Raw genomic sequence first — 27816 nt, forward strand, 5'->3', positions numbered from 1 at the left:
TTCTCACCTGTCCCAATGGAGCTTTTAGTCTACTTTTCCTTTCATAACAACACCAATAACCAGCATGTTATAGGTTTGTGAGAAGCTCATGGTGATGGAGTATTGCTAGACATTTCTGGAACAAAAATGTCTATCTATTCCTTCCTTTTGAGCTTGAACCATGCACCAGCAAACCATGGAGTCATGTCACTGAAACATATTTTACTTCAGTCTAGATTTGCAGGTTGTTGCCATTGGTGTAAGAAACAGATCACTGTTAAATACAACCATATACAATAATACAAGTGGTCTACAGTCTAATGAATTAGACAACCCGTGTGCTGGCCTGGCACGTAGGCTAGTTTTGTTTCTGAACCTCTGTATCAGCTCTTTTAACGTGTGGCAGTTATTAATGCATTGTTAGAGAGACTTTGAAACTGCACATTAGATAACACCATTAATTGTCCACATTTATACTTTCTGAGCATTTACTTTTCACTAGGTTGGGAAAGGACATTCTTTTGCACTACCGATTTCTTAGTAGGATTAGTAGAAGGGAACCAGAAACAGAATTCTTTCAGGCCTAGTAGTATCGCTCTTCGAGACAAGTCAGGGCTATTTTAGCTGATCTGATGACAGGGCGGTTAACTTATTTCAAAGTAGCAGTTTGCAAACTTCTGGGATTAATCATATATTCCATCTGCCAGGCAGGGCAGGGGACTCAAAACTACTGGAACTTTCCTGTTCAGTACATTTTTGCTGTTCTGTAAATCTGGAAAACCTATTTTTCTTAGATTTGCCTCTTTTCATAACATGACTTTTTTTGTGTTATTTTTGACCAATGTTTTTTTGCCGCTTTACTTGTTGCTAAGCTGCTACGAGCATAAAGCCCAAACAATGTGCATATTTATATTCAGCAAGAAACTGGGAAATCAGTTTTTTATAAGGGGCTGTCCAGATTTTGATTTCACTTTATTCTTCTTCAACCATATTTTGGTAGAACAATTTGTGTATTTAGGATCGTTGTTTTGCTGCATGGCCCACTGTCTCTTGAGATTCAGTTCATGGACAGATGTTTTGATATTTTCCTTTAGGATTTTCTGGTATAATTCAGAACTCATTGTTCCATCAATGATGGCCAGCAGTCCAGGCCCAGATGCAACAAAACAGGCCAAAACCAGAACACTCCCACCACCATGTTTCACAGAAGGGATAAGGTTTTGGTTTCATCTGTCCACAAAACATTCTTCCAGTATCCTTCTGGTTTGTCCAAATGATCTTTAAAACTGTAGACAGTCAGCAATATTTTTGGGGACGAGCAGTGACTTTATTTGTGTTCTCCTGATGGTGGACTCATGAACATCAGCATTCGCCAGTGTGAGACAAGCCTTCAGTTTGCCCTGGGTTCTTTTGTAACCTCTCAGACTATTAGACACCTTGCAGTTGGAGTCATCTTTGAGGGTCGACCACTCCTGGGTAGGATAACAACGGTCTTGAATGACTATGAAGATTTTCATTCATCCAGGTCACGGTACAGTAAATCTAGTTTAGGAAAATCTAAAAACAACTGGACACAGATCTATACATTGGGTAGACAACAACTGCTCTCCAAGTGAATGGCTCAGCATAGGAGGGCGAACTCTACAGGACAAAACTCAGCTGTCTTTCTACACCTAAAAGACATGGGACACTCCTTTGAAGATCGCAAGGCTCAAATCTTGGATAAAGAAGACCGCTGGTTTGAATGAGGCGTGAAAGAGGCGACTCATGTCAAGGTGGAGTTACCATCCCTTCGACACCACCTGTCTGCTACATACAATGCTGTTTTAAGATCTGTACCCCGGCGGGTTCAGACCGCTTCACACATCCATTCATGCAACTCTCACAAGTAACACCTAGGAGTTGCATGACACATTAAATAATCCTTATATAAAGCATAAAAGTTGGTGCAGGGCACACTGGTAAACTCACTTATTGATCAGACCAGAAAAATAGTAATTAAAAATGTAAGCTTTATTATATAGTCATCTCTCGCCTGATGCATTTCGTGTCACTGGGACACTTAATCATAGGCTTTTATGCTTTATATATGGATTGTCTGCTCCCCTGAACTGAGGGCCTGGGGCTGGAGCACCTGGGCAACGTCTCCATTGTGGTGAGTGACTCCACAGATTTATACTTGCTTTATGCTTAAATTGTTCTTGGTTCAGACATTGGATAATCCTATCACAGTAACTACTCAGAATCAACACCTCTGTGAATTTCTTCAGATGTCACCTCTTTGAAGAGTTACAATGTGCCATTGTGATTGGATTAGTGGAAGAGTTTATATGCCGAGAATTACCCACACAAATCAGTTGAACTGAAGAAGCTGCTCGGATGAGTAGTGAAACGTTTTCATTGATTACTCAGCAAGTCCAGTTGTTTTTAGATTTACCTATACTAGATATAACGGTCTTGAATGTTCTCCATTTGTACACAACCTGTTTGACTGTTGATTGGTGGACTCCAAACTTTTGAGGTAGTCTTGCAACCTTTTCCAGCTTTATGGGCATCAATAACTTTTTTTTCTGAGGTCTTCAGACACTTCCTTTGTTCGAGTCATGATACACATCCACAAATGTGTTGTATGTAGGGTTGCCACCTTTAAAAAAAAATAAATAAATAAATACCGGCCAGTGGTGGGGGCAGATGCTAAAGGAGCGGGCCGTGATGCAAAAGTGGGCGGAGCCAGCGGTCAGTGGCACAAAAGGGGCAGATCCACCGGGTAGCGCCACAAAGGGGCCGTGCCACATCGCAGTAGCCAAAGGAAATGTACATTTTTAATGGAGGGCAAGGGCTTTTGTAAAGGGTATTACAAATTCCCGGAAGCTTCATTGCCGGTAAATATGTAATACCGGCCCTGGCCCTTGCAGGCTAGGCCGGTAAAATACCGGCCGGGTGGAAACCCTAGTTGTATGTGTGATCAGACTTTTCTGGATCCCCGTTCTTTAAATAAAACGGGGTCAAACTCACACCTGATTGTCATCCCAATGACTGAAAACACCAGACTCTTGATTTCATCTTCAAATTATATGATAATCATAAGATTGACTTACTTTTGCCACTTGCAGATATGTTATTGGATTCTTTTTTTTTTCCAATAAATACATGACCATTAGTTTTTTTCATTTGTTTAATTAGGTTTTCTTCATCTACTTTTAGAACTTGTTCAGATCATATTTTGTCAGTCATATAAAAATATAGAAAACAGACTTTCATGCACCACTGTAAATCCTAAATAGCTGAACAGTCTACAATTAGATAAGCACAGCCTGAGTCTGGGATGGTCTGGGCTGGTCTGGGCTGAGACTGAAAATTGGCTGGTTTCAGCTATTCAGAGGTCCAAACAGTCCCCACAGGCCTAAGTGTCTTTGACTATTTTTTCAGATGCCCTTCTGGCATTAGCCCCAATATACAAATTGCCAGTTCAGGACTGCTGAAGTCTGATGTAAGGATGCAAACTGCCTTATTATTTACAATATCGGGTAAAGTATTCCCTTTATATGTATTTCAGTGTTAAGATTTCACAAGGTCCAAAACATATTAGCTTTTTACACATCTTTGATACAAATAATCCTCTCCATCTGGCAGAAGAGTTAAGTAAGACAAGGTTATGCTTTTTTTAGACTGTAAATTTACTTTCTTTGGAAGATTAAAAAAGAAAAGTTAAAAGGTGAATTTAGGTCTGCTTCACACAAATGATAAAAAAGTTTTTGTTCTTTTATATTTGTATTTATTCATGAGTCTACACCTTACAGTATAAATTTTTTTTACTACTGCATTTACAATAATTGACAGCAGATTTTTGGTTATTTTTTAATACTCTAGATCTAGAAAATGTGATTTGGAAGGCCTGTGCATTCCAAAGGTGCACATTCCCAATATCTACCAATGACAACTCAATTTTTGTACGTTTTTTTAAAGCACCACACTGTAAACTATGTATTATTTAACATTCTATTGCATTCAAGATGCATAAATTTATTTTCTACTTCAAACTGCCAAACTTCAGCTAAATTTTGCAACATCTCAGAGCTTGGGCTTTATCTCGTATCCTACAAAGATAAAACTTTGTTAATAAGAAAGCTGTTGGTTGCACAATATGTATACAATGACACAACTATGAATGCACAAGGTACATTTTAGAGAAAGATAACAGAAAAAACGGTGCATGCGAGCCCACAATAAAAAATAAGAAGAATAATGAGTACCACTAGGGATGCACCGAATCCAGGATTCGGTTCGGGATTCGACTTCCCCTGTTTGAGGGTGTGTATCAATAATGGGAAATGGTGGGGTTTTTAAAAAAAAATTTAAAAATGATAAATCCTTTATTAGGACAAAAATTACCTAATGCATTTCGTGCCTGTTTGGGGCACTTACTCATAGGCTTATGCGTAAGTGCCCCAACAGGCAGCAAACGAGTTAGGCCTTTTCTGTATATTTTAGGGCCTTAAGTCTTTATGGCAAACATTTAACCTCTGCATGAACAGTACACTTTATGTGATGAACCTGTTAGTAAGTTGACACTGGCAAACTATTCAAAATGAGCTAGTATGTCCTTCTGCTCTGAGATGCAAATCATTACTGAATTAAACTTTTATTTCCCCATCATAGCATTGATATCTAGTCAGTAAAGTTAATATGTAACATAAAGTGCCTGAAGTTTGGAGAAGAATCCTTGTTTTATGATAACACCGTTTAATATGCGAATTCCTTCTGCATGCTTTGCCTTGTTTTATAGTTTGTATATAAGGTTTATAGTACTTGTTATGCTTTAGCCTTGCATGGTCTTGTTTTCTGTGGCTATTGAGGTTTTATAGTCTTATTTGTTACTTTTATAAGCAGTCCAAACTTAAGGTCACTGCTGTGATGTACTGTAACTGCATGTTTTGGGCAGGTCATTGTTTCCCTGTGTGCATAAGTAAAAGAGTTTTGTGTTGGGTTTTTATGGTCGATAAGCAAAGTACATTTTTGTAAATTTCTCCACCATGCGTTTACTCTCTGGTTAAAATGGTTGTTCACCTTTGAGTTAACTTTTAGTATGATGTAGAGAGTGATATTCAGAGACAATTTTCAATTGTTTTCATTTATTATTTAAGATTTTTGAGTTATTTCGCTATTATTATTCAGCAGCTCTTCAATTTGAATCTTAAGTAATCTTGTAACTAGGGTCCAAATTATCCTAGCAACCATGGATTGATTTGAATAAGAGACTGGAATATGAATAGGAGAGGCCTGAATAAAAGGATCAGTAATAAAAAGTAACCATACATTTGTAGCCTTACAGGGCATTTGTTTTTTAGAAGGGAGTCAGCGACAGCCATTTGAAAGCTGCAAAGTGCCAGAAGAAAAAGGCAAATAACTGTAAAAAATAAATAATGAAAACCAATTGAAAAGTTGCTTAGAATTGGCTGTTCTATAACATAATAAAAGTTACCTTAAAGGTGAACCACCCCTTTAATACAGAACAAATTAATAATTCTCCCTTAAATATATATTTTTTGTTAACCTTTCTTAGCTATGCAATAGCAGACAACTCCTACCGGTCTTTACGAACAGAGAGGAAAGATCAGTGCATTCTAATATCTGGAGAAAGTGGTTCTGGAAAGACAGAAGCCAGCAAGAAAATCCTTCAGTACTATGCTGTGACATGTCCTGCCAGTGATCAGGTGGAGACCGTGAAAGATCGCCTCCTTCAGTCCAATCCTGTTTTAGAGGTAATTGATGTTTAGAAAGTGCAAATTGATAAATGGAACAAATATCCTCCATTCCCTTTTATTTCAAGCTTTAGCTGTAAGGCAAAGTTGTTAAGTTGCAGCCTGCTCGTTTGTCTGTAACCAAAAGTGGTAGATTTTGCAACAAATTAATGATAACAATTGTCAGCACATTTAATAATGTGCTCTGTAATTGTGGCCACGTGCCTCTGGAACAAGTACAAAATAAACATGTTTAGTCTAGTTATGCTAGGTTTGTCATTTGTATTTCTGTTTGTTTAGACCTGTGTTGCTTTCTGTTCCTTGCTGCGACACATGCTGCTGTTGGAACTTACAGATAAGTTATAGTAGCTAAATCTCTTTAACAGCATTATATTTTACCTTAAATCTCATTTTCCTACACTTGTATGTATCTAATAGTTCCATTTGTAAGAACTGGAGGATATTAGTGGACATTTAGCAGCTCTCTGTCTCCTATAGTGGGAATCCTCATGCTCTCCCTTTCTACTAAATGGCTTACTAAAGGAAAAATAAATATAAGCACACCTTGTAAGATGAAGTATACTTTAAAAGGGCCATGTATAACTATGTACACTTTTTTTCACCATGAGCAACTTAAATGTCAAAACAAAAAACTGAGCTGTGTATAAACATGTGTCTGTCTATGGCAGTGATTCCCAACCAGTGGCTCATGAGCAATATATTGCTCACCAACCCCTTTGATGTTGCTGTAAGTGGCATCAAAGATGGTGCTTATTTTTGATTTTCTGTTTTGGTTGCATACAACCCATGTGTACTGTCAAATAGAGCCCCCTGTAGTCTTCCAGTTCACATGTGGAATACCAAATAGAAAATCATAGCCCTTATTTAGCACCCCGGGGACTTTCATGCTTGTCTTGCGCCACAACTCATTTTACATTTGCAAGTGGCTCACAGGTTAGAAAAGGCTGGGGGATCCCTTGTCTATGACATACAAACTGGAGTAGTTTGTTGCTGGTAATCTGATTAACAACCTTCTCATCCTATTTGGGCTATGAAAGATGGGGTGTTGTTGTATACACTTCCCATTCCAGTCACCATTCCTCCTCGGTAAAGAAAAAGCCAAAGATTTGGACATACATAGAGTGGTGAAAGTCAGATCTCTTGGTAAAGTGTTTTGGCACTGAAGCCTGCATGTCACCAATCTGTAAGAAATTTGACAGTTGCTGTATTGCACCACAGTGTAGTGGCAGTCATATGCTAGTGTTCAACAGCCTGTTCAATTTCTTGCAAGGAGCAGGAAGCTAAAAAAATGAAAATAGTTAAAATTTCTCTAATAACACAAAAACATACCGTTTCTCTATTGCTTACATTTAGAAAAGTCCTAATTATTGAACTAATTTAAAAGAACACGGGGATATATTGCTCCTTTGAGATGAAAATGTCTACGTCATTACTCTAAGGCAATCTGCTATTAGAATAGAAACTCAATTTTATGTCCCTGGATTTTCAATTTTCCTAGAATTGACCATGGTCCATGGATTTTGCAGTTCCCATGTTTTGCAATGCTCTGACTCACAATTTAGATTGCTATCTAACCTAGGACTTAATTGCCTTAAGGTGGCTATAGACGCACAAATATCATACGAAAAAAGTTTTGTACAATATTTGGTGTGGGTATGGCGGGGAGACGAGCTAACTGATATCGGCAAAAGACTTTGATATCAGATGGCTTCATCAGGCACCCAAACATCGGCCGGGGTTTACTGCTGAATTGTCAGCTACAGGTTGAATTCTATTGTTTCTACTTGTATATCTGATGATTCAGCTCTAAGTCTTTCTACTGAAAACGAATGATCTTTCATGCAGGAAAGATCGTAATTATTACTTCTATGGCTGCCTTTACTAGGGCAACAAATTGGAAGTCTGAATCCATAATGAATTAAAAAGGTGCTGAAGAGAAAGATAAGCAATAAAAAATAACATTAAAATATAATCTTTACAATCAATCTGGTCGCATTTAAATTTACAGGATAGAAAGATTCCATATAGGGTAATAAATGAAAAACCATGTAATCGAACAATGAAGGCCAGTTAAAAAGATGCATAGGATAGGTCCATCTGTATTCTACGAATAGTCCTCTAAAAGGTAAATGGTTCCCCCCCATAAAAAAAAAAAAACAAACAGCAAGCCTAGGAAAATGATTGGGCAGTAATATAATAGTGCAGGAAGACTGCTGTTATATAGTGAATAAAGTACCCTCTCTTGTAAAATATAAGGATATTATAAGTTACCGAGGAGCTTCATGACCATATGTTTTTATACAGGTCATGGAACTCCGAGGTAACTTCTAATATCCTTATATTTTACAACTGGGGGTACTTTATTTATTATAATACACAAATTTCTATGAGTCATGTGACTGAAATGACATCAGAACTCACTGTTTATAACTGATGACACACAGTTTATAAGGATATTATTTACAAGATATTCATGGCTTTTGTGTATTATAATATATATATATATATATATATATATTCAACTACAAGAGGTCCTCTGCACTCAACCCATTATCAATATATTTAAAACAGCGACATTTTGTGCATACTGCTACTAAAAAATGCCTTACCCTTTAAACAACACAGGGATTGTTTGTCCATATATTGCAATATATTTAAGCTGGCCAACTACGTCAAAATCATCCCATATCTGGCCAGTCCTACGCTTAATTTTCATCTGATTCATTAAGAATTCAATTGCTTAATTATACATTTTACAAAGGGACTAAGTTTTACCTGCAATTTACTAGCTGCTTTCAAAGTAAAACTCCCAAACTTGGCTGCCCTTTTATATATATATATATATATATATATATAATTGGATTTTTATACTTGGCTTTTCAGTCTGTCTCAGTAGAATTTGCCTTCTGGTTTTCTTTTGCTGGTATGAAGACTGGCATTTACCTTTGCAGAAAGAAAAAAAAAATAGACATCAATAAGTGATGAGTGCACAGAAATGGCTTTGCTTAAAACTATTTACAATAATAATACTCCATTTTTTTCTACTGGTTAAAATATTCCCATGCATTCATCCTACATTTTATACTCTGCCCTCCTTTTGTCATAACTTGGTATCTGTTTACGTTGTTATACTTTTGCTTTTAGGCATTTGGGAATGCAAAAACATTACGGAATGACAACTCTAGTCGATTCGGAAAATACATGGATGTACAGTTTGATTACAAGGTTTGTGAACACAGTTAATGTAAATGCATTTAACTTGTATATGGTTCACATATAAGCTTTTCTGCCAGTGAACAAAGACACACTTTAAGGTCTGGTAACCTTTCGTGTTTGTGTATTTGAAGGGTGCCCCTGTGGGTGGTCACATTCTAAACTATCTCCTGGAGAAGTCACGAGTGGTGCACCAGAACCACGGCGAAAGAAACTTCCACATTTTTTACCAGCTGTTGGAGGGTGGAGAGGAGGAATTGCTTCGCCGTCTGGGCCTTGATAAAAATGCACAAAACTACCAGTATTTGGTAAAGGTAGGTTATAAATTGACACAGAAACTATGTGCAAACCATGATATGCATTTGTATACATCATATAGAGAAACTGCCTAGTGAAAGTAACTGAGATTTGCATATAACAGCAGCAAATACATCTCCTCAGAAAATCCATAATAAAAACACTTTCTAAACTATTTTGTCTGGTTTGTAAAAAGTCGGGAGCTGGAAACTCTGCTTATAACAAACATTTGCTCAATTTCTACAGGGTCAATGTGCCAGGGTGAGCTCCATTAATGATAAAAGTGACTGGAAGACAGTGCGACGGGCATTGTCTATCATCAATTTTAATGAAGAAGACATAGAGGTTAGTTTTTGTACATAAATACATGCATGTTCCCACAATGTGAACAATGTTTTGTTTACAAGATAACTTTTTAACCTCCCCCTTGCAGACTGTTACGTATTTTAAGTCTTGTTTTCCATGCATGCTTAATTTGTATATTTCAGGAATTGCTGAGTATTGTAGCCAGTGTCTTGCATTTAGGCAATGTGCAGTTTGCATCAGATGACCACAGCCATGCTCAAGTCACAACTGAAAATCAAATCAAATACATCGCCAGAGTAAGCAACCGTTTATTTTCAGTGTTCTTTATTAAGCTTAAAGGAGAATTCAACCTGTAATAAAAAAAAAAACAACCCTCCAGCCTACCCTGGGTAGACCCCCCTCCCCCCAGCCTACCTGCCCCCCGGGCAAATGCCCCTAATTTTTTACTCACCCCTCCATGCAGATTCTGGTCTCGGAGTTCACGGCAGCCATCTTCTTTCATTGGTCTTTTTCGAAAGTTTCGGCGCATGCGCAGTTGTTCGGGACCGGAACTTTACTCCAGCTGCGCATTGCGCCGAAAATGCTGTCAAGACACGAAGATTACCGGAGAAGAAGAAGATGGATGCCATGAACTCTGAGGCCAGAATCTGCACGGAGGGGTGAGTAAAAAAAGGTTATTGTCTGGGGAATTCTGATTTTTTTTTTTTTCTTCTCCTATAGGGTTGAACATGTTTATTACTCACTTATTCAAGTCTTTCTACATAGTCAAATCATATAAATGTGTGAAATTCTAAATTCCCACTCAGTTAAATGGTAAATTTTTGCCTGTATACAATTATGATGCTCTTCAAGCATGTAATCTTCTTATCATCTCGGTCCCTGGTCTGGATAATTAAATACCCTACATTCCACTATTGCAAATTTAGAAAAAAAATATATTATATTATATATTATAATTTATTTTTATGAAACCGAGAAGCAGCCTTTATGTAAAACATTTTTACACCTGGTTCATTAGAAGTATTTTTAACCCACTGAATGTTCTTACTTGCATTTTAATTGCCCTTTACTTACAGCTATTGGCTGTTGATGCTACTGCTTTTCGTGAATCTCTTATACACAAGAAGATCATTGCAAAAGGAGAAGAAGTGAGTGTTTCTTGGCTGAAATTGCTTTTATACCAACATTAACATTTTTTATTGAGTATAAGGCTTATGGCACAAGCTGATTCCCCCATGTCTAGAGGTTCTAAATATAAGCAATAATAAAATAAAAATGATTCTAATATGAAAATCTATTCATTGGCTGATTGTGTCCGTGTCCTTGCTGAAAGAGGTGGAATAGTATGAAAAAACTTAGATGTATAAGAAACTTAGATGCATTTATAAGATACTTAGATTTTTTTTTTTTAAGGTGAAATTTGTCTTTAAATTCATGGTTTAAATGTAGTTTAGATAAAATATTTTTTATGCTACACTTGCAGCTGAACAGCCCTTTGAATCTTGAGCAAGCTGCATATGCACGAGATGCCTTCGCAAAGGCTATATATGGACGCACCTTCTCTTGGCTCGTCCGTAACATTAACAAGTCACTTGCATACAAGGTAATGAGTGCTATGGCTCCTTCTCTCTGACTATAATGTATAAATGTGAACAAGCACTTTGTGTGCCAAAACAAAACATGCTCTGTGTTGTACATTATTTTGTAGCAACATAAACACAACAGATGAGCGTCACAAGGGTTATGGCACATTATTTCTTTTTCTCTCTGTCTCTCTCTCTCTCCTCTAATCCATTCTCCCCTTTGCGATTTCTTTTTTTTCCCATTTTTATTTGAATAAAGTATATTGACATGTTTATCGTACAGGTCATCATTTAAGAATACATACCGTAGGTTACAATCAATAATGAACAAGAATATAATGTCTTTATCCACATATCACAAGTTGTCTTGCTTATTCTGAATTGCCTTTTCTTTTTGATTTTTTTTTTTTGTAACTGAGTTGTTAATTAAAGAAACATTTGAACCAAACATTAACTGTGCATTGTTTATGTTGCTTGTATCTAGCTCTACTGGGTGGTCTTGAATTATAAGGGTTTAAGCACATGGGCAGATTCGGGGCGCTTCGATTTCCGAAGTTGCCTCGCGAGGAAACTTCGGGCGACTTCGAAAATCGAAGCGCAGCAAGTGCATTGGCGCTAGCGATTTGTCATTATAGCAGGCAGGGGGAAGGCAGTTCAAGGAGATTGTCGCCCCGCAGAAGAGGTGATTAGTCGCCAGGCAACTAAATTTCCCCGAATCTGCCCGTGTGCTTGAACCCTAAATAGTTAGTTTTGGGATATATAGGGGTGGTGCCTTGTTATTCAACATTCAATGTTATGAGGTCTAGCCATGGGGACCAAATTTTCTTAAACTTTGCAGGGCAGCCTCTTCTGGCATAAAAAAGTTTGTATGCTTGGTTGATTCGTTTTTCCCAGAACTGTATTGTGGCAGCTGCTTGGGACTTAAATTTCATAGTGATCAATTTGCGAGCAAATGCTAAAAGAATAGAAATGAATGTTTTTTCCGTTATTGTTGGGGCCATATCAGTAACTTGGTTCAGTAACATGCCAAGGGGGTTGACTATGATTGGGACATCTATCAGATTGGAGAAATATTGTGCAATTGCACCCCAAATGCGTACAACATATCCAGACCATATGTGACATGTTGGAGATTCATCTACATGATTCCCTTCCCTTTTTGCTTTTAAACTACTGTATTTTCCATCTTCTTCTCTTTTGCCTGTCTCTCCCCATTTATATTTCTCTTATGGTCTTCCTTTTACTATAACTATTTGTCAGCCTGTCTTATTCCAGTTTGCTCCATTAGAAACTTCCTTCAGGCTTTCCAGACCCAGAGCCTTTCCTAGCACACCTAGTCCACATTGTTTTTGGTTTATTGTCTTTGGTTCCTGTAGAAGCTTGCTTTAATCTGCATTTAGGATGAAACAGGCATAGAGACCGCCTAAGAACATAAAGCCTTTATTGTTCCTTGCCATTTAGCTTGGCTTATTTACTTTGTTTCTCTCTCTAGTGGTAGTATGCAGAGAAACGGCAAGTATTGCCATGCCAAAAGCATTTACATCTCAATTAGTTCTGGATATTTAACTATTCTTTTACATTTCTTTACTTATTTACTTAAAGGGGTGGTTCACCTTCAAACAACTAGTTGTTTTCAGATAGATCACCAGAAATAATGACTTTTTCCAATGACTTTCTATTTTCTATGTGTGAACGTTTTTCTAATATTGAAGCGTCAAATGTCTTTTTTCACCTTCTGAAGCAGCCCCTGGGGGGGTCGCCGACCCTGTAACTGTTCTAAATGACACGTTTAGTTGATACATTTGTTATCTTTGTCCCTGCTGAGCAGAATCTCTGGGTTTCATTAAAGGCAGCTGTTAGAATTGATACAATAGTTGCTAATACTCCAGAGATGCTGCTGAGAAATGTTGCAAAATTGTAACAGTTTAGAATCTGCACCTGAATTACACCAGAGACACGAAACATTCAACTTTAAACTTAGATTTTGGAAAAATAGTAAAAAGTAAATAATGGAACGTAATTGAAAAAAATCTTTATTTCTGGGGAACAATCTAAAAACAACTGAACTGAAAAAAAGTGTTTGGGAGGTGAACAACCCTTTAATGGTAGTTTGATGTGTAGGTAAGAAGCAGGGGCAATTTTTCAAGATACTTGAAGAATGTAGATTGATTGAATTTAATGAAATTGATTTTCCCAGAAATTGGGTACTATGTTATGTTGAGACAGTGAATGGTATTTCATTTGTTTTAATGAAAAATCTTATTTTGGGAAATTTAACCCTGTTTTGCATAAAATGTTATGTAATATATCCTATTTTACATATTTTTATTTTAGGGGAGTGATATTCAGAGCATTGGAAATGCTTCTGTCATTGGACTGTTAGATATATACGGTTTTGAAGTTTTTCAGCACAACAGGCAAGTCTCTCAATATATTCTATTTTAAGTTATATGTCTCAGACATACTGTAGCTCACTGGATACACAAAACATTCTTTCTCTGCATATTTTACAAGTGAAAAAGTTTTTCTTTAGCACCATCCAGTGGTCATAAATGCATGTGCGCTTCTCTTGCAATCTACAAAAATACATAAGAAGTTAGCAATGTGGTAAATGCGGATTGCGTGTATGCCGACATCGAGGGGAGTATTTTGTGTATTCAGTGAACTATGCCCTCATGCTTTTCTGTTTAAGTTAAATACATTTTATATAATTGTTAGTAAATAGGTTATATTTTCCTATTTATATTTTCCAAATGAATTTTAAGATGAAATTATTTTGGGCAGAGCAGCATGTAAATCTGTACGTTCAATGCATGCACCTATTTAATGTACAGAGCTGCAGAATATGTTGCCGCTTTACAAACGTGCTAATAATAAAGTAAACATTGGTTTGTAATTGCATGTATAGGGATATAAGTTAGATATTTACAAAACATCACAAACATTTTAATTTAATATAAGGTTTTGCATACTGAACTAAGATACTTTGTAAATACAATCAATTAAAAATGATGTACTATTTCTGAAAAAATCAAGTTTATCTTCACTAGCTCTCTCTCTGCATCGGTTTCTCTCTGACTTGGGTGTCAGATAATCATTGACGGTTAGATCCAATATATCTTATAGGGGGGGCTCCTTTTGCCTAGAAGGTGAATGGGCGCTCACTCTATTACAATCACTAGCAATCCTGTCTCTGTACATACAGAATTTGTGCAAAAGGCAGTTGGTTTGTTAGATTTTGTTTGTACTGGAATCAGTTATTTGAGTGAGCTCTAATACATCTGCTAGGAAAGGAAGCCTCCCTATAAGATATATTGGATCTAACTGTCAATGAATATCTGACACCCAACTGCTGCATGAAGACAGAATAAAGAGAAACAGATGCTGAGAGAGGGATAGTGAACATAAACTTGATTATTTCAGAAACGGTGCAGAATATTTAAAGGAGAAGGAAAACTACAGAGGCATTTTATTTCCAATAGATTAGCTGCAATAGTGCAAGCTAGAATGCTATATTTATTCTGTAGAATGTTTTACCATACCTGAGTAAAAAGCTCTAGAAACTCTGTTTGTTTAGGATAGGAGCTGCAGTATTAACGTGGTGTGACATCACTTCCTGCCTGAGTCTCTCCATGCTCTGGGCTCAGATTACAGTAGAGGAGGGGGGGAGAGGAGCAAACTGAGCATGCTCACGCCCAGGGCAATGAGGTTTAAGCTGAAGGCAGGAAGTCTGACACAGAAGCCCATGTGTACACAATAGAAGGAAAGAAATGCAGTATTTCTTTTGACAGGGGACTCAGAGCAGCACTACTTTGGGGGTTTACTGGTATATTTAGATGGACCTTTCTGATAAGGCTAACTTAGTTTTAACCTTTCCTTCTCCTTTAACAAAGTTTTGACAAAGTTTCTTATTTTATTATGATGAAGCTTATACAAAATTGTCATTATTGCTATAGTTCCCCTTTAACCCAATTTCCTTTTTTTTTTCATCTTTCAAAAATCCATTTCCTTGGAACTTCAATCGCAATTTTACAGTTTTGAACAGTTCTGCATCAATTACTGTAATGAGAAACTACAGCAGCTTTTCATAGAATTGACCCTGAAATCTGAGCAAGAAGAGTATGAATCTGAAGGTATTGCGGTAAGTAGTCATTCTTCCAATTTATCTCAAATTTGTTTCTAGACGATACTGTCTTTTAACAAAAATGTCATAGCCTCTCTGGAAGTGCAAATTTGCTCCCAAGGAATGCCACATACACATGCTCTCCTTACTCTTCAGTTTACTGTTATAAAATGTGTCATTTGTTATTACCTTAGAAGAAATTATTTTAAAGCCCAAACATAACTCCTCTGTTGCATTCTGTTATTAACTGGTTTAGGTTATCGGGTGTTCAAAGTGATGGTGTGGTTTTATGAATATAGACAGGCCTCACATTAAGTAATATGACTCATTCTTATAGATCCCCCCTTATGTGGCCCCTCACATGAAAGTCTGTCTGCTTACCATGTGTACAATTTAAAATCTATCAATACAGAGATTAACTGCACCCTGCATTGTTTAATCAAATTCAGACTGTAATCTCCTGTATTGTTCACACATGTTATCCCCCTGGGCCCTGCATTGTTCACACTTGTGACACCTCTATTGTTACAACCCTAAAGGCCTGTACACCTGAGACCCAGACTAAAACTGCCCACATTGTTCACACTTTATACAAAATGCTAATGGGGCACCAGAACTGTGTCACTGTATGTAGTACATATTAGAGTGGTCCTGATCTGTTCTGTTCTACTCTGCCTGCCCTATGCCCCCTGTGTGTGCCCTGCTCTGCATGATGTGTGTGTGCCCCTGCTCTGCCTGTGTGTGCCCCTGCTCTATATAATTAAACGGGTAAATAGGTTGTGCAAAAAAAAAAAAAATGTTTCTAATATAGTTAGCCAAAAATGTAATGTATAAAGGCTGGAGTGACTGGATGTGGAACAGAACACTACTTCCTGCTTTTCAGCTCTCTAACTCTGAGTTAGTCAGCGACTTTAAGGGGGACCACATGGGACATAACTGTTCAGTGAGTTTGCAATTGATCCTCAGCATTCAGCTCAGATTCAAAAGCAACAGTTATGACCCATGTGGCCCCCCCAAGTCACTGATTGAATGCTGCCTGGTAACCAGTGGAAACCGAAAGAGCTGAAAAGCAGGAAGTAATGTTCTGTTGCGTTACACATCCAGTCACTCCAGCCTTTATACATTACATTTTTGGCTAACTATATTAGATGCATTTTTTTTTTGCCCATGCTATCTATTTACCCAGTTTTTATTTTTACACTGAACAATTCCTTTAATAGGACTTAACTTTTTTCACATATAAGTGATGAGGGATATCCCTGCAGTGAGCACAAATCATTTGGGTTTTTGGTGTGCAACCACAAATAATGTGGACATGATCTTGTGGTAACATGGGTGTGGTTTAAAGTGGGTGTGGTTTAAAAACAGGGAGTGGTCAACACTGGCTTCCATATCGGCCTTCCACCATGTCTGCCAGAAAAATTCCGGCCCTCGGTACCACAGAAGTTGGACAGCACTGTTATAAATTAATGCTGTATTTTCATGTGATAAGTGTGAAGTTAAACATCTAGGTGTCTCCAATATACGTAAGCCAAAATCGCTAGTCTCATTATCTAAAAAAGTCGTATGGTGCATAGCTAGGGTTGAGCAGGGAAGCTGGATGTATGTATGTATGTATGTATGTATGTATGTATGTATGTATGTATGTATGTATGTATTGCACAAACTTCCTTTTTTAGCTGAATCCTGCTGTCCACTATGGTTTTCAGCACCAGTGAAACAAGGGATGTATCATATCCCTTATTAAGTTCAGCATTCTGACAAACATATTATTGTAAGGCTTATATTCGGCTAAACCAAATCCTTAACCCCATGTTATACTTAAAGGGGAACTATCGCGAAAATGAAAATTTTATATAATCTTCAGCATATTGAAATAAGACATTCTAAATATAATCAATTAAATATTCTGTACCGTTTCTGAAATAATCAAGGTTATCTTCACTATTCCTCTCTCAGCATCCATTTCTCTTCATGCAGGAATTGCGTGTCAAATATTCATTGACCGTTAAATCCAATTTATCTTATATGGGGGCCTTTTGCCTAGAGACATCATGTCTCTACATGCAGGAATTGTGCAAAAGGCAGTTAATTTGTTTGTACTGGAGTCAGTTATTTGAATGAGCTCTAATACATCTGCTAGGAAAGGAAACCCCCCTATATAACGGGAACCCTGAAGGAAAGTTTTTGACATAAGATAAGATATAAGATATATTTTGCTTTGCTTTGCTAAGACTTGAATATTCATATTTAGGGTTTAAAAAATAAGTTGCAAATACTTTGTAAAAAAAAAAAAAAAATTGTGTTATTGCTGCTGTTTTGTTTTTTTTTTACTCTCTGTTGTAATATAAGTAAAGAATTTTAAACTTCTCCATTAACCAAATCTTGTCTCTGCTGAGTTATATACACTTTTTGTTTTCTGACCTTGAGCTCACTCCTGGTGGGCTTGGATTTCAACAAAAGTACAACCCAAATAGTTAAAATGACAAAGAAATAAACCTAAAATTAACGTTTGATAAATGTGCCTCTGAGTGTGTTATTGAATGTCCTATTCCTAGCAAATTTGCAGAGCTGTAGCGTTAGATGCAATTTTTGGTACCTGGAAACGGAGTCAACACAATAATTAATAATAATAATGTGAATACATGATATATTATTTCATGTTAAATGTATCTATAGCATGAAAATAAAGCATATAATGTGTATTGGATTGGAGATCCTTTAAAAAGTTAAATCACATGGCTATAGTTGATGTTTATATTGTGTATAAGATAACTAGAAACTGGAATCAACTTTTTTTTTCCTCTCTTTTTTGATCTTTTGTTGTTCCATCCATACATCTTGGTGTTCTCAACAATAATAATTTTTTGTTGTTTCAGTGGGAACCTGTTCAGTACTTCAACAACAAGATTATTTGTGATTTGGTGGAAGAAAAGTACAAAGGGATTATTTCCATTTTAGTAAGCACCTTTGAGACAATATTATTTTTTTAAAGGTAGAATTTTATTTAATTTTAAACATAAAAAACAAACTCAACCACTTGCGTGAATTGCATATAGTCTAGCATTGAATCAAACCTTTATTTTAGTGGACACAACTAATATATTATGAGCTGTGATCCTGCTCATCTGACTTTATTCTATCAAAGTTAATAAAAACATGGGACCCATTGTGACTATTGCCTCTGTGAAGTCTGGTTGTTGAGAAGGTTACTATGTACATGTAAAAATGATTTGTCACCTTCATATAGTTACTGTAAATTAAAACATAACTCCAACTGGCCTTCAAGGAACAATTCAGTGTAAAAATAAAAACTGCATAAATAGAGGCTGTGCAAAATAAAAAATGTTTCTAATATAGTTATTTAGCCAAAAATGTAATCTATAAAGGCTGGAGTGCCCACATGTCTAACAGAACACTACTTCCTGCTTTTCAGCTCTCACATCTGAATTAGTCAGCGATTTTAAGGTGGGCCACATGGGACATAACTATTTGATGAGTTTGCAATTGAGCCTCCGCATTCAGCTCAGATTCAAAAGCAAACAGTTATGATGAATGTGCCTCCTCAAGTCACTGATTGGTTACTGCCTGTGGAAAGGAAGAGAGCTGCAAACCAGGAAGTAGTGTTCTGGCTAAAATTCTAGACATCCAGTCACTCCAGCCTTTATACATTAAATTTTGGCTAACTATATTTAAGCTAAACTGAACAATTCCTTTAAAGTCAGTCATTCTGGTTCATTACTGGATAAAAAGTTTAAAGATATTATTAAAATTATATTTAAAAACAATTACAAGTCAGTCAATGACTTTAAGAAGGGTTACATGGGACATAACTGTTCAGTGAGTTTGCAATTGATCCTTTTTGACCAATGCCCCCCCCCTCTCAAGTCACTGATTGGTTCCTTCCTGGTAACTAGGGATGCACCAAATCCACTTTTTTGGATTCGGCCGAATCCTTCACAAAAGATTCGGCCGAATCCTTCACAAAAGATTCGGCCGAATGCCGAACCGAATCCGAACCCTAATTTGCATATGCATATTAGGGGTAGAAGGGGAAAATATTTTTTACTTCCTTGTTTTCTGACAAAAAGTCACGCAATTTTCCTCCCCACCCCTAATTTGCATATGCAAATTAGGATTCGGATTCGGTTCGGCCGGGCAGAAGGATTCGGCCGAATCTTGCTGAAAAAGGCCGAATCCTGTATTCAGTGCATCCCTACTGGTAACCAATCAGTGGAAACCAAGAGAGCGGAAAAGCAGGAAGTAATGGTCTGACTATTATGTTAGACATCCAGTCACTCCAGCCTTTATAGATGACATTTTTTACTAAATAGATTAAAAACATTTTTTATTTTGCACAGCCTATCTATTTACCCAGTTTTTATTTTTGTACTGGACAATTCTTTTCAGGTTGAGAGGAGTAAGCATGGCGCTGTAAGTAGCCCAATACATACATTATTGCTGTAATTCCTTATACATTTTAACTCTATAGGATGAAGAATGTTTGAGGCCTGGTGAAGCCACAGATATGACATTCCTTGAAAAGCTTGAAGACACTGTGAAAAACCACCCACACTTTGTCACGTGAGTACAAAAGTACTTCGATGTGAACAATGTGAGAAACCATTTTATTATTTCTATTGGTTTTTTGCACTTTTCTCCTACATTTATAAAGTGGTCATTTTATATTATAGTTCACACTACACTGTTTGATTTTAGTGATATCACAATCCTGGATCACAGTAAAAGTCACTCTTGTCTTAAATTATTCTATTTAGACACAAACTTGGTGACCAGAAATTGCGCAAGTCTCTCGGGAGGGATGAATTCCGTCTTTTGCACTACGCAGGAGAAGTAAACTACAGTGTAGTAGGTAATAAATGACTTCGATAATCACTAATGTCATTTTATTTTTGATCCCTGTGTTATTTTGTATCTATGTAACTGGCTGATTCTATTCCTTGCCAATCATAAAAATGTAAAATGATCAGATACAGGTGTCGGTGTGACTTTTTAGGTTTTCTAGTAAAAAAAAGTAACTATTAGTAAAAACAAATTTGCTACAGAAATATTATTATGGCCATTTATATTGATACATTTCCTACACAATATAGGTTTGACAAAGAAGTGTGGGCATCAAAAACCTTTGTAGTCAGTTTAGATAATAAGTCATTGCATGTTTGGAAAATTAGGCTCCAAGCCGGCTTAAAGAATGCATGTGTGCCAGTAGCCCAGGCATAAATTCTTCTATATAATAAAACTGAATAGAGCAGATGGTAGTTTGAAATGCAGCCAACTATGTTATGAAGGAGCATACATTTAACTGCAAAGTAAAGATGATAAATGGATTCATATTTTGTCTAATTCATCTGTTAGTTGCACGTTGTGAACCTCCATCTAAAAAAAATGCATTTAAGTTTACCGCGTTTCCCTGGAAGAATTTATTTCTGTACAAGGTGTGGGTGAGAAGTTAACAAATATGTGGTGACTGTCCGTTAAGATACATTAATTGTATATATTTATATGTTCTTCAGGGTTTTTGGATAAAAACAATGATCTACTTTTCCGCAATTTAAAAGAGGTGGGTAGCAAGTTATGTATTTTTATTTTAGCTGTTTACAATGTAGTGTGTCACATCTTTATTGGCTTTTAGACTGTTAAAAGGCATAGAATACATTAATGGCCTTGTGATTTTAGCCAGAATCTTCAACTGATTTACATCAACTATTACTTTCAGTATTGGTAAATGAAATAGCTAAATGCCTTGTGTCATTGTTCATATGGAAACTTTTGACCACTTACATAATGAAGCTGATGCTTTTGATCACCTCTACAAACACGAAGGCCGATAGGGTGTAGTGCACAATGTGGGTTGATATTTAGGTTCTAGTAAAAAAGATCTAATACCTTTAATCTAATCTAAAGCCATTGCCTTACAAAACTCCAGATTTATTAAAAAAAGATGGTAAAAACCACTGCAAATTAGGGACATACAGCAGAAGTAAAAAAAAAAAACACTTAAGGAAAAAGTGAGTAAAACAGGGCTGAGTAAAGCCTCTGGTGTACAAATTGTGCAGCTGGGTTCAGGTCACTTTTGAAAATATTCATTTTCGTGACCGCAACAAAACAGTATGGTTAAAAAATAATCAAAACCTTTTTAACCATTTTTTTACAGCTTCTTTGATTGTTACAGTTTGTACAGGGAAGAATGGACATACAGTACATGTTAAGATGTGCCAGATTTGTCCACTGAAAAGAACGGCAAAATCAGAATGATAATTTTGGTCCCCAGGCCAGCAGGTCATAGTAGGGGTCTTTGGGGAAGGCTCTCATTCATGTGGTCCATAGCCAACTGAAATTTTAAACCTGCTTGATCTGTAAAGCCTTTCCAAGGGCCACATACATGGATGATAAGATGCCAATGGCTTAAGACTGAGTTTTATGTGAGACAGAATGCTAGCAAGAAATCTGGCCATACATCAATCTGCCTAGCTCAGCTTTATTTTTGCCATCACCCATTAAGAACCCAATAATAGATATAATATAATTGGTAAGTGTTACACCTGACACTTTAAAAGGCATAGGGGACCATTCCAAGCATTTTTTCTATCTACATTTACAGTAAATGCTGCCGTTTGTTCTCATATCTTGTGTTCTCCTGTGTAGGAAACTGTAGTGTACAAAAACATGAACATATAAAGTTTAATTTCATTCTATCTGTTTACAGGTCATGTGTGATTCGGGCAACCCGATTGTACATCAATGTTTTGACAGAACAGAACTGACTGATAAAAAAAGACCTGAGACGGTAACGGTCAACTTATTGTAATGAAGTATACCGTTTGTTTTATTTATTTTAAACCCCCTTAAAATGTAAAATTTCTATATTTGTTAAAAAACTTACGGGGTTGTTCACCTTTAAATGAAATTTTAGTATGATGTAAAGTGCTATTGTGAGACCATTTTCAATTGGTTTTCATTTTTAATTATTTCTGGTTTTTGAATTATTATGGATTTATTCAGCAGCTCTCCAGTTTGCAATTTCAGCAATCTGGTTACTAAGGTCCAAATTACCCTAGCAACCATGCACTGATTTGGTTAAGATACTGGAATACGAATAGGGGAGGGCCTAAATTGAAAAATGATTGCTAAAAAGCTAATAACTATAAGCTTGTAGCTTTAGAGAGCATTTTTTTTAGATAGGTTATTGTATTTACTGGCAACACCAAATTGGTTGGATTAGCTCATTAAGCCTTGAACTTCATAGGCAGGTGTGTCCAATCATGAGAAAAGCTACAGTATTTACATTAAGGTGGCCAATTGCAAGTTGTACTTCTGTTTGACTCTCCTCTGAAGAGTGACAGCATGGGATCCTCAAAGCAACTCTCAAAAGATCTGGAAAAAAAAAGATTGTTCAGTATCGTGGTTTAGGAGAAGGCTCAGAGGTTTAAACTGTCAGTTTCAACTGTAAGGAATGTAATCAGGAAATGGAAGGCCACAGGCACAGTTGCTGTAAAACCCAGGTCTGGCAGGCCAAGAAAAATACAGAAGCGGCATATGCAGAGGATTTTGAGAATGTTTACAGAAAACCCAAAGACCTGCAAGAACATGTTGCTGTAGATGGTGTATCTGTACATGGTTCTACAATTCAGTATCTGTATGGCAGGGTGATGAGAAAGAAGCCCTTGCAAAACGAGGCTCAACTAAGTATTGATGTCATATCTCTGTTGGGGTGCCCAAATTTATGCACCTGTCTAATATTGTTATGATGCATATTTTCTGTTAATCCAATACACTTTGTGTCACTGCTGAAATACTACTGTTTCCATAAGGCATGTTTTATATTAAAAAGAAGTTGCTACTTTGAAAACTCAGCCAATGATAAACAAAACTCCAAAGAATTAAGAGGGGTTCCCAAACTTTTTCATATGACTGTATATTTCAGTATGTTTGTATATTTACTAATCTTGTTGTCTTTTGTAGGTGGCAACTCAGTTTAAAAATAGCTTGTCCAAGCTGATGGAAATTCTTATGTCAAAGGAGCCCTCTTATGTACGATGCATAAAGCCAAATGATGCCAAACAGGCAGGTATGGAACAGCTCCTTCCTTATCTGATTTATTTTGTTTTTAATTTGCTAGGAAACTGAGCTGGCAATTGTATAAAAAACATGCTTTGGGAAAGAGATTCTATGATTTTTAATTTCATTAGAAAAATGTGCCTTTTAGTTGCTGCAGAAGCATAGCCCCCTTTATTTTCTGGCTGACAATGACGTAGCACATAGTATTTAGTTAGTTGGTCTTTGGATATTGTTTGACTGAGGATTATACAGCATTTTCTTCTTTTTGTATGTTTTTTTAATGTACTAGATATTCTGATTTTATTGCAAAAGTTGCCGGGTATGCCTAGGTATGGTCAGGCAGTTTGTTGCTGTTCATCCCACCTGCCCAAGCATTAAAACACACATGACCACCTCAAGATCATATTTCATATACTGTCCTGCAGTCCACTTAAAGGAGAAACAAACCTGTAAGATAAAAAACCCTTACCCCCTACGCTTTGTAGACCCCCCTCCCCCCCCAGCCTAGGTGTTACCTGGGGCAAATGCCCCTAACTTTTTACTTACCCCTCGGTGCAGATTCTGTCCCCTGCAGTTCATGGCAGCCACCTTCTTTTCTTCATTAAACTTCAGAAGCAGGCCTTCGTTTTTGGCTCATTCGCAGTTGGAGTAATTTTCCTGTCCTTTCCTGTTCCGAGAAATTTTCGTGACTTTCAGCGCATGCGCAGCTGTTCGGACCGGAAAATTACTCCAACTGCGCATGGGCGAAAATCGTGAAAATTCTTCGGAGATTTTCGTGAATTCCTGCGCATGCGCAGTTGTTCGGGACTGGAAAATTACTCCAACTGCGCATGGGCAGAAAACAAAGGTCTGCTTCCGAAGTTTAACAAAGAAAAGAAGATGGCTGCCATGAACTACTGGGGACAGAATCTGCACCAAGGGGTAAGTAAAAAGTTAGGGGCATTTGCACCGGGTACCACCTAGCCTGGGGGGAGGAGGGAGGGGGGTCTACAAAGGGTAGGTTTTTTATGTTACGGTTTGATTCTCCTCATCTATAAGTGAGAAGGGCTGCAGATTGTTTTGGCTGTTGCCCAAATGAATGAATCATTGCTTCTACTGCAGAGAACCATATCTTCACAATCTGCTGACCTGTACTGTGTACACTGAAGTTAACTTTTTTTATGTCCACCTTAAGATTCAGCTGATTTTTCTTTTCTTTCTACTGTGTATTAAGCTCGTTTTGATGAGGTTCTTATAAGGCATCAGGTGAAGTACCTAGGACTTATTGAAAATGTCCGTGTGCGTAGAGCTGGATTCGCATATAGGCGAAAATATGAAATCTTTCTTCATAGGTAAATGTATAAACATTGTTTTTTTTTTATTTTGTAATGATTCTGTGAAAGCTAGACTTGACATTGGTTGCTGGCTAGGGACTCGGGCAGCCTTGCTGACTGCTATAATGCTATATTAAACCCACAGATACAAATCACTGTGTCCTGAAACTTGGCCAAATTGGGATGGGCGCGCACAAGATGGAGTGGCAGTTTTAGTGAAGAGCCTGGGATACAAGCCCGAGGAGTATAAAATGGGGAGGTATGTCTTTTTTTTTTTTATTTGTTTTGTTGTGGTTTTCCAGTTATTTGTCTTCCTATTCTGACCTAAATACAAAGAAGGGGGTCGTGGGAGCACTCCAAGGCTAAGTTAAAATATGTTTAAATAAAATGGAGGTGCTACTGATTTGGCCAATTAATCAATGCACGTTCCCTGGTCCCCTGTCTCATAAGTAATTCAGTATTTATGCAAGTGCATGTGTTTACAAAAACAGGGTTTTTTAGTTACAAAGTTATGATCATAAAGTTGATAAGCCAGCATACCACTTCAATCCCACATGGTGATCACTTGTTTACCTCCAGTCATAGTATAAAAAGGTTTGTACCTCTCTGCATAGTAGCATTACTTGTGATAATTGTCTCCTGAAACTTGGTTTCAGTCTGAGGGATAGATACTCCCTCGCCACTAGCTTGCGGCATTTAAGAGAGAGAGACTGCCCAAACCAACGTTCATTTTTTTAAACCTGACCTATAGCTAAAAAATTGGGTCAGGGTCACTGACCCTGGGAACAAAAAAAGAACAAAATTGCTGTATTTTAATATTTTGTTAGTGCTTATCTTTCTTTTCATTCCCTGTGCTATACACCTTCAGAAAATGAAATAATCTGAAACCATAAAAAATAAGTATACATCATACTAATATTTTATTTTAGGATAAAATACCCCTTTAATGTTCAGAACACATTTTTTTCACTTTAAGCTCTGTTCTGCAGATTTTAAAGATTTTTAAAAGATCCAATCATTTTCGTGAGACCACGAATATTTTGAAACAATCGTTTAAATGCACGATGTGTCCATCAACTAAAAAGACCATTTCAGGGGATATTGTCAGCAAAACTGAAGGGTAGCTGCCTGCTTGGCCCTGCAGACAAAGATAGTTTGCACTGGGACCAATAAAGATTTTTTGAACCTGGCCGATCAATTTTCTGGCCGATGTTGGCCGAAAAATTGTAAGATGTACGATCGTTGAATCCCACTAACAGCACAATAATTTCGAAGGATTGGTCGGACTTCGATAAAATTGGTTGTTCGGCAAGAAAAATCTTTGCGTCTATGGGGAGCTTTAGGGCTGCTACCGTCCGTCCTCCTATCTCCTGGTTAAGATTAAACACTATTGTACTTATTTACGCAGGAGAAGCGTGGAGCTACCACCACCTCCTTCAATCCATTAAGTAGAACTGGGGTCCCATCTGCTGCATGTGTCAATTGTTGCAGTGCTGTTTCCTGCAAAAAATAGAGTACACTTGTTACTTGTCTGCCAGACTGGAAATGATGCCAACCTGACTTTCAGCACAATTGCAACCAACGCAATGTGTTAATTGTTAAAAGCATCTTCGCAGGGGCATTTACCTCTGGTCACTGCAATAATGCTGGAATATTGAGAGTCTTGAGAAAGGTCTTAGATAGAGACCGAAACGTCGACCAGTTCTGTTTTTAAAAGTATTTAAATAAAATGTGGATTTTTTAACAATTTAAATCCTGGTGTACATCTGACTTCTTCAATTGAAGAAGTCTCTCTCTCTCTCTGACCTTTTGTCATGTAATTCTAATTAATTTTTCTGTTCCTTTAAGAACAAAGATCTTTATTCGCTTTCCGAAAACACTGTTTGCAACAGAGGATGCTTTGGAAGAGCGGAAACAAGGCATAGGTATGTTCTCTCCCTTGTGTCTAAAGGAGAACTTAACCCCCACTACCAAAAGCCCCCCTAAACGTCCAGGCATGGCCCCTCTCCCCTCTTCCTCCCCGTGATGTGCTTTAGTGTAAGGAAAAAAAACCTTTAAAAAAACTCAGACCCCTCTGGCTCTTTGTATAGTCTTTGGGTCTCTTTGATGATACAAAGCCTACACATCGAGGGGAGGAGGACAATGCCTGGAAGTTTAGAGTGGTCAGGTTAGTTCTCCTTTAATGCTGTATAATATTATATATTCTGCTCTAACTTTTATTTTCCATGATCTTTTTATATGGATTTGCATTCAAAAATTCTTCCCATTTTATCCTATTTATCATATTGATCGGGAAAGGCTTTCTTTCAGTTCTGTTGTGTTGCTTAGTAATGGCTGTCTTTAACTTTGATTTTTTTTTTGTGGCATTGGCAGTTTTGTTAGCTGCCATTTGACATGGCTTGCCCTTCCCTTATACTAGTGCTTAAACACATCCGTTAATAGTGCTGCTCCAGCAGAATTCTGCACTCAAATTTGTTTCTCAAAAGAGCAAACAGATTTTTTTTTATATTTAATTTTGAAATCTAACATGGGGCTAGACATATTGTCCATTTCCCAGCTGCCCCAGTCATGTGACTCTGATAAACTTCGGTCACTTGTTACTGTTGTACTGCAAGTTGGAGTGATATCACCCCTCTCCCTCCCCGCTCTGGCTCTTTCTGAAAGCACATGATCAGTCAAAATGACCTGAGATGGCTGCCTACACACCTAATTAAAACTGAAATTTTATATTGTAGAGTGAATTATTTGCAGTGTAAACAGTGTAAATCAGAAATAAAAACGACACAATAAAAATCATGACAGAATCCCTCTAAAGAGTCTGACGTCATGCCCACTCTTTCACGCTTCAAACAGTTGTATCCTGACACTACATTTTCTTCTGATGTCCTCTGCCCTTCTCTCTTGTTTGCTGGTATCAGATAACATTGTTTTTTTTTTGTTTTTTTTTAGCAACTTTTCTTCAAGCCAGATGGAAGGGGTATGTTCAGCGCAGGAATTTCTTACACATGAAACATTCCGGTGAGCGATCTTGAGTATCACAATTTTAAATATTTTGTGTTTTTATAGTTTTTCTTTTTGTGTATTATGTTTGAGATCAATAAAAGCATCACAGTAATGTATTTATATATTTAAAATAATTATATTAATTACTTTCACATTAG

General features: G+C 37.1%; 1 protein-coding gene across 2 annotated transcripts in view; it reads left to right on the forward strand.

Annotated features, from left to right (window-relative positions):
• The window catches only part of myo1c.S (myosin IC S homeolog), a 108875-nt gene that overhangs the window by 64514 nt on the left and 16545 nt on the right, over positions 1 to 27816 (forward strand). For both annotated transcript variants that reach the window (NM_001089984.1, XM_018248156.2), the window contains 19 exon segments: positions 5543 to 5741; positions 8886 to 8966; positions 9089 to 9268; positions 9498 to 9596; positions 9740 to 9853; positions 10634 to 10705; positions 11041 to 11160; positions 13475 to 13557; positions 15176 to 15281; positions 18143 to 18223; positions 19756 to 19847; positions 20042 to 20136; positions 20798 to 20844; positions 21991 to 22071; positions 23247 to 23352; positions 24556 to 24673; positions 24801 to 24914; positions 26504 to 26580; positions 27605 to 27673. In NM_001089984.1, the coding sequence (NP_001083453.1) occupies positions 5543 to 5741; positions 8886 to 8966; positions 9089 to 9268; positions 9498 to 9596; positions 9740 to 9853; positions 10634 to 10705; positions 11041 to 11160; positions 13475 to 13557; positions 15176 to 15281; positions 18143 to 18223; positions 19756 to 19847; positions 20042 to 20136; positions 20798 to 20844; positions 21991 to 22071; positions 23247 to 23352; positions 24556 to 24673; positions 24801 to 24914; positions 26504 to 26580; positions 27605 to 27673 (1934 nt within the window).

The sequence above is a fragment of the Xenopus laevis genome, chromosome 2S (assembly GCF_017654675.1).
Source record: "Xenopus laevis strain J_2021 chromosome 2S, Xenopus_laevis_v10.1, whole genome shotgun sequence".
Taxonomy (NCBI): Eukaryota; Metazoa; Chordata; class Amphibia; order Anura; family Pipidae; genus Xenopus; species Xenopus laevis.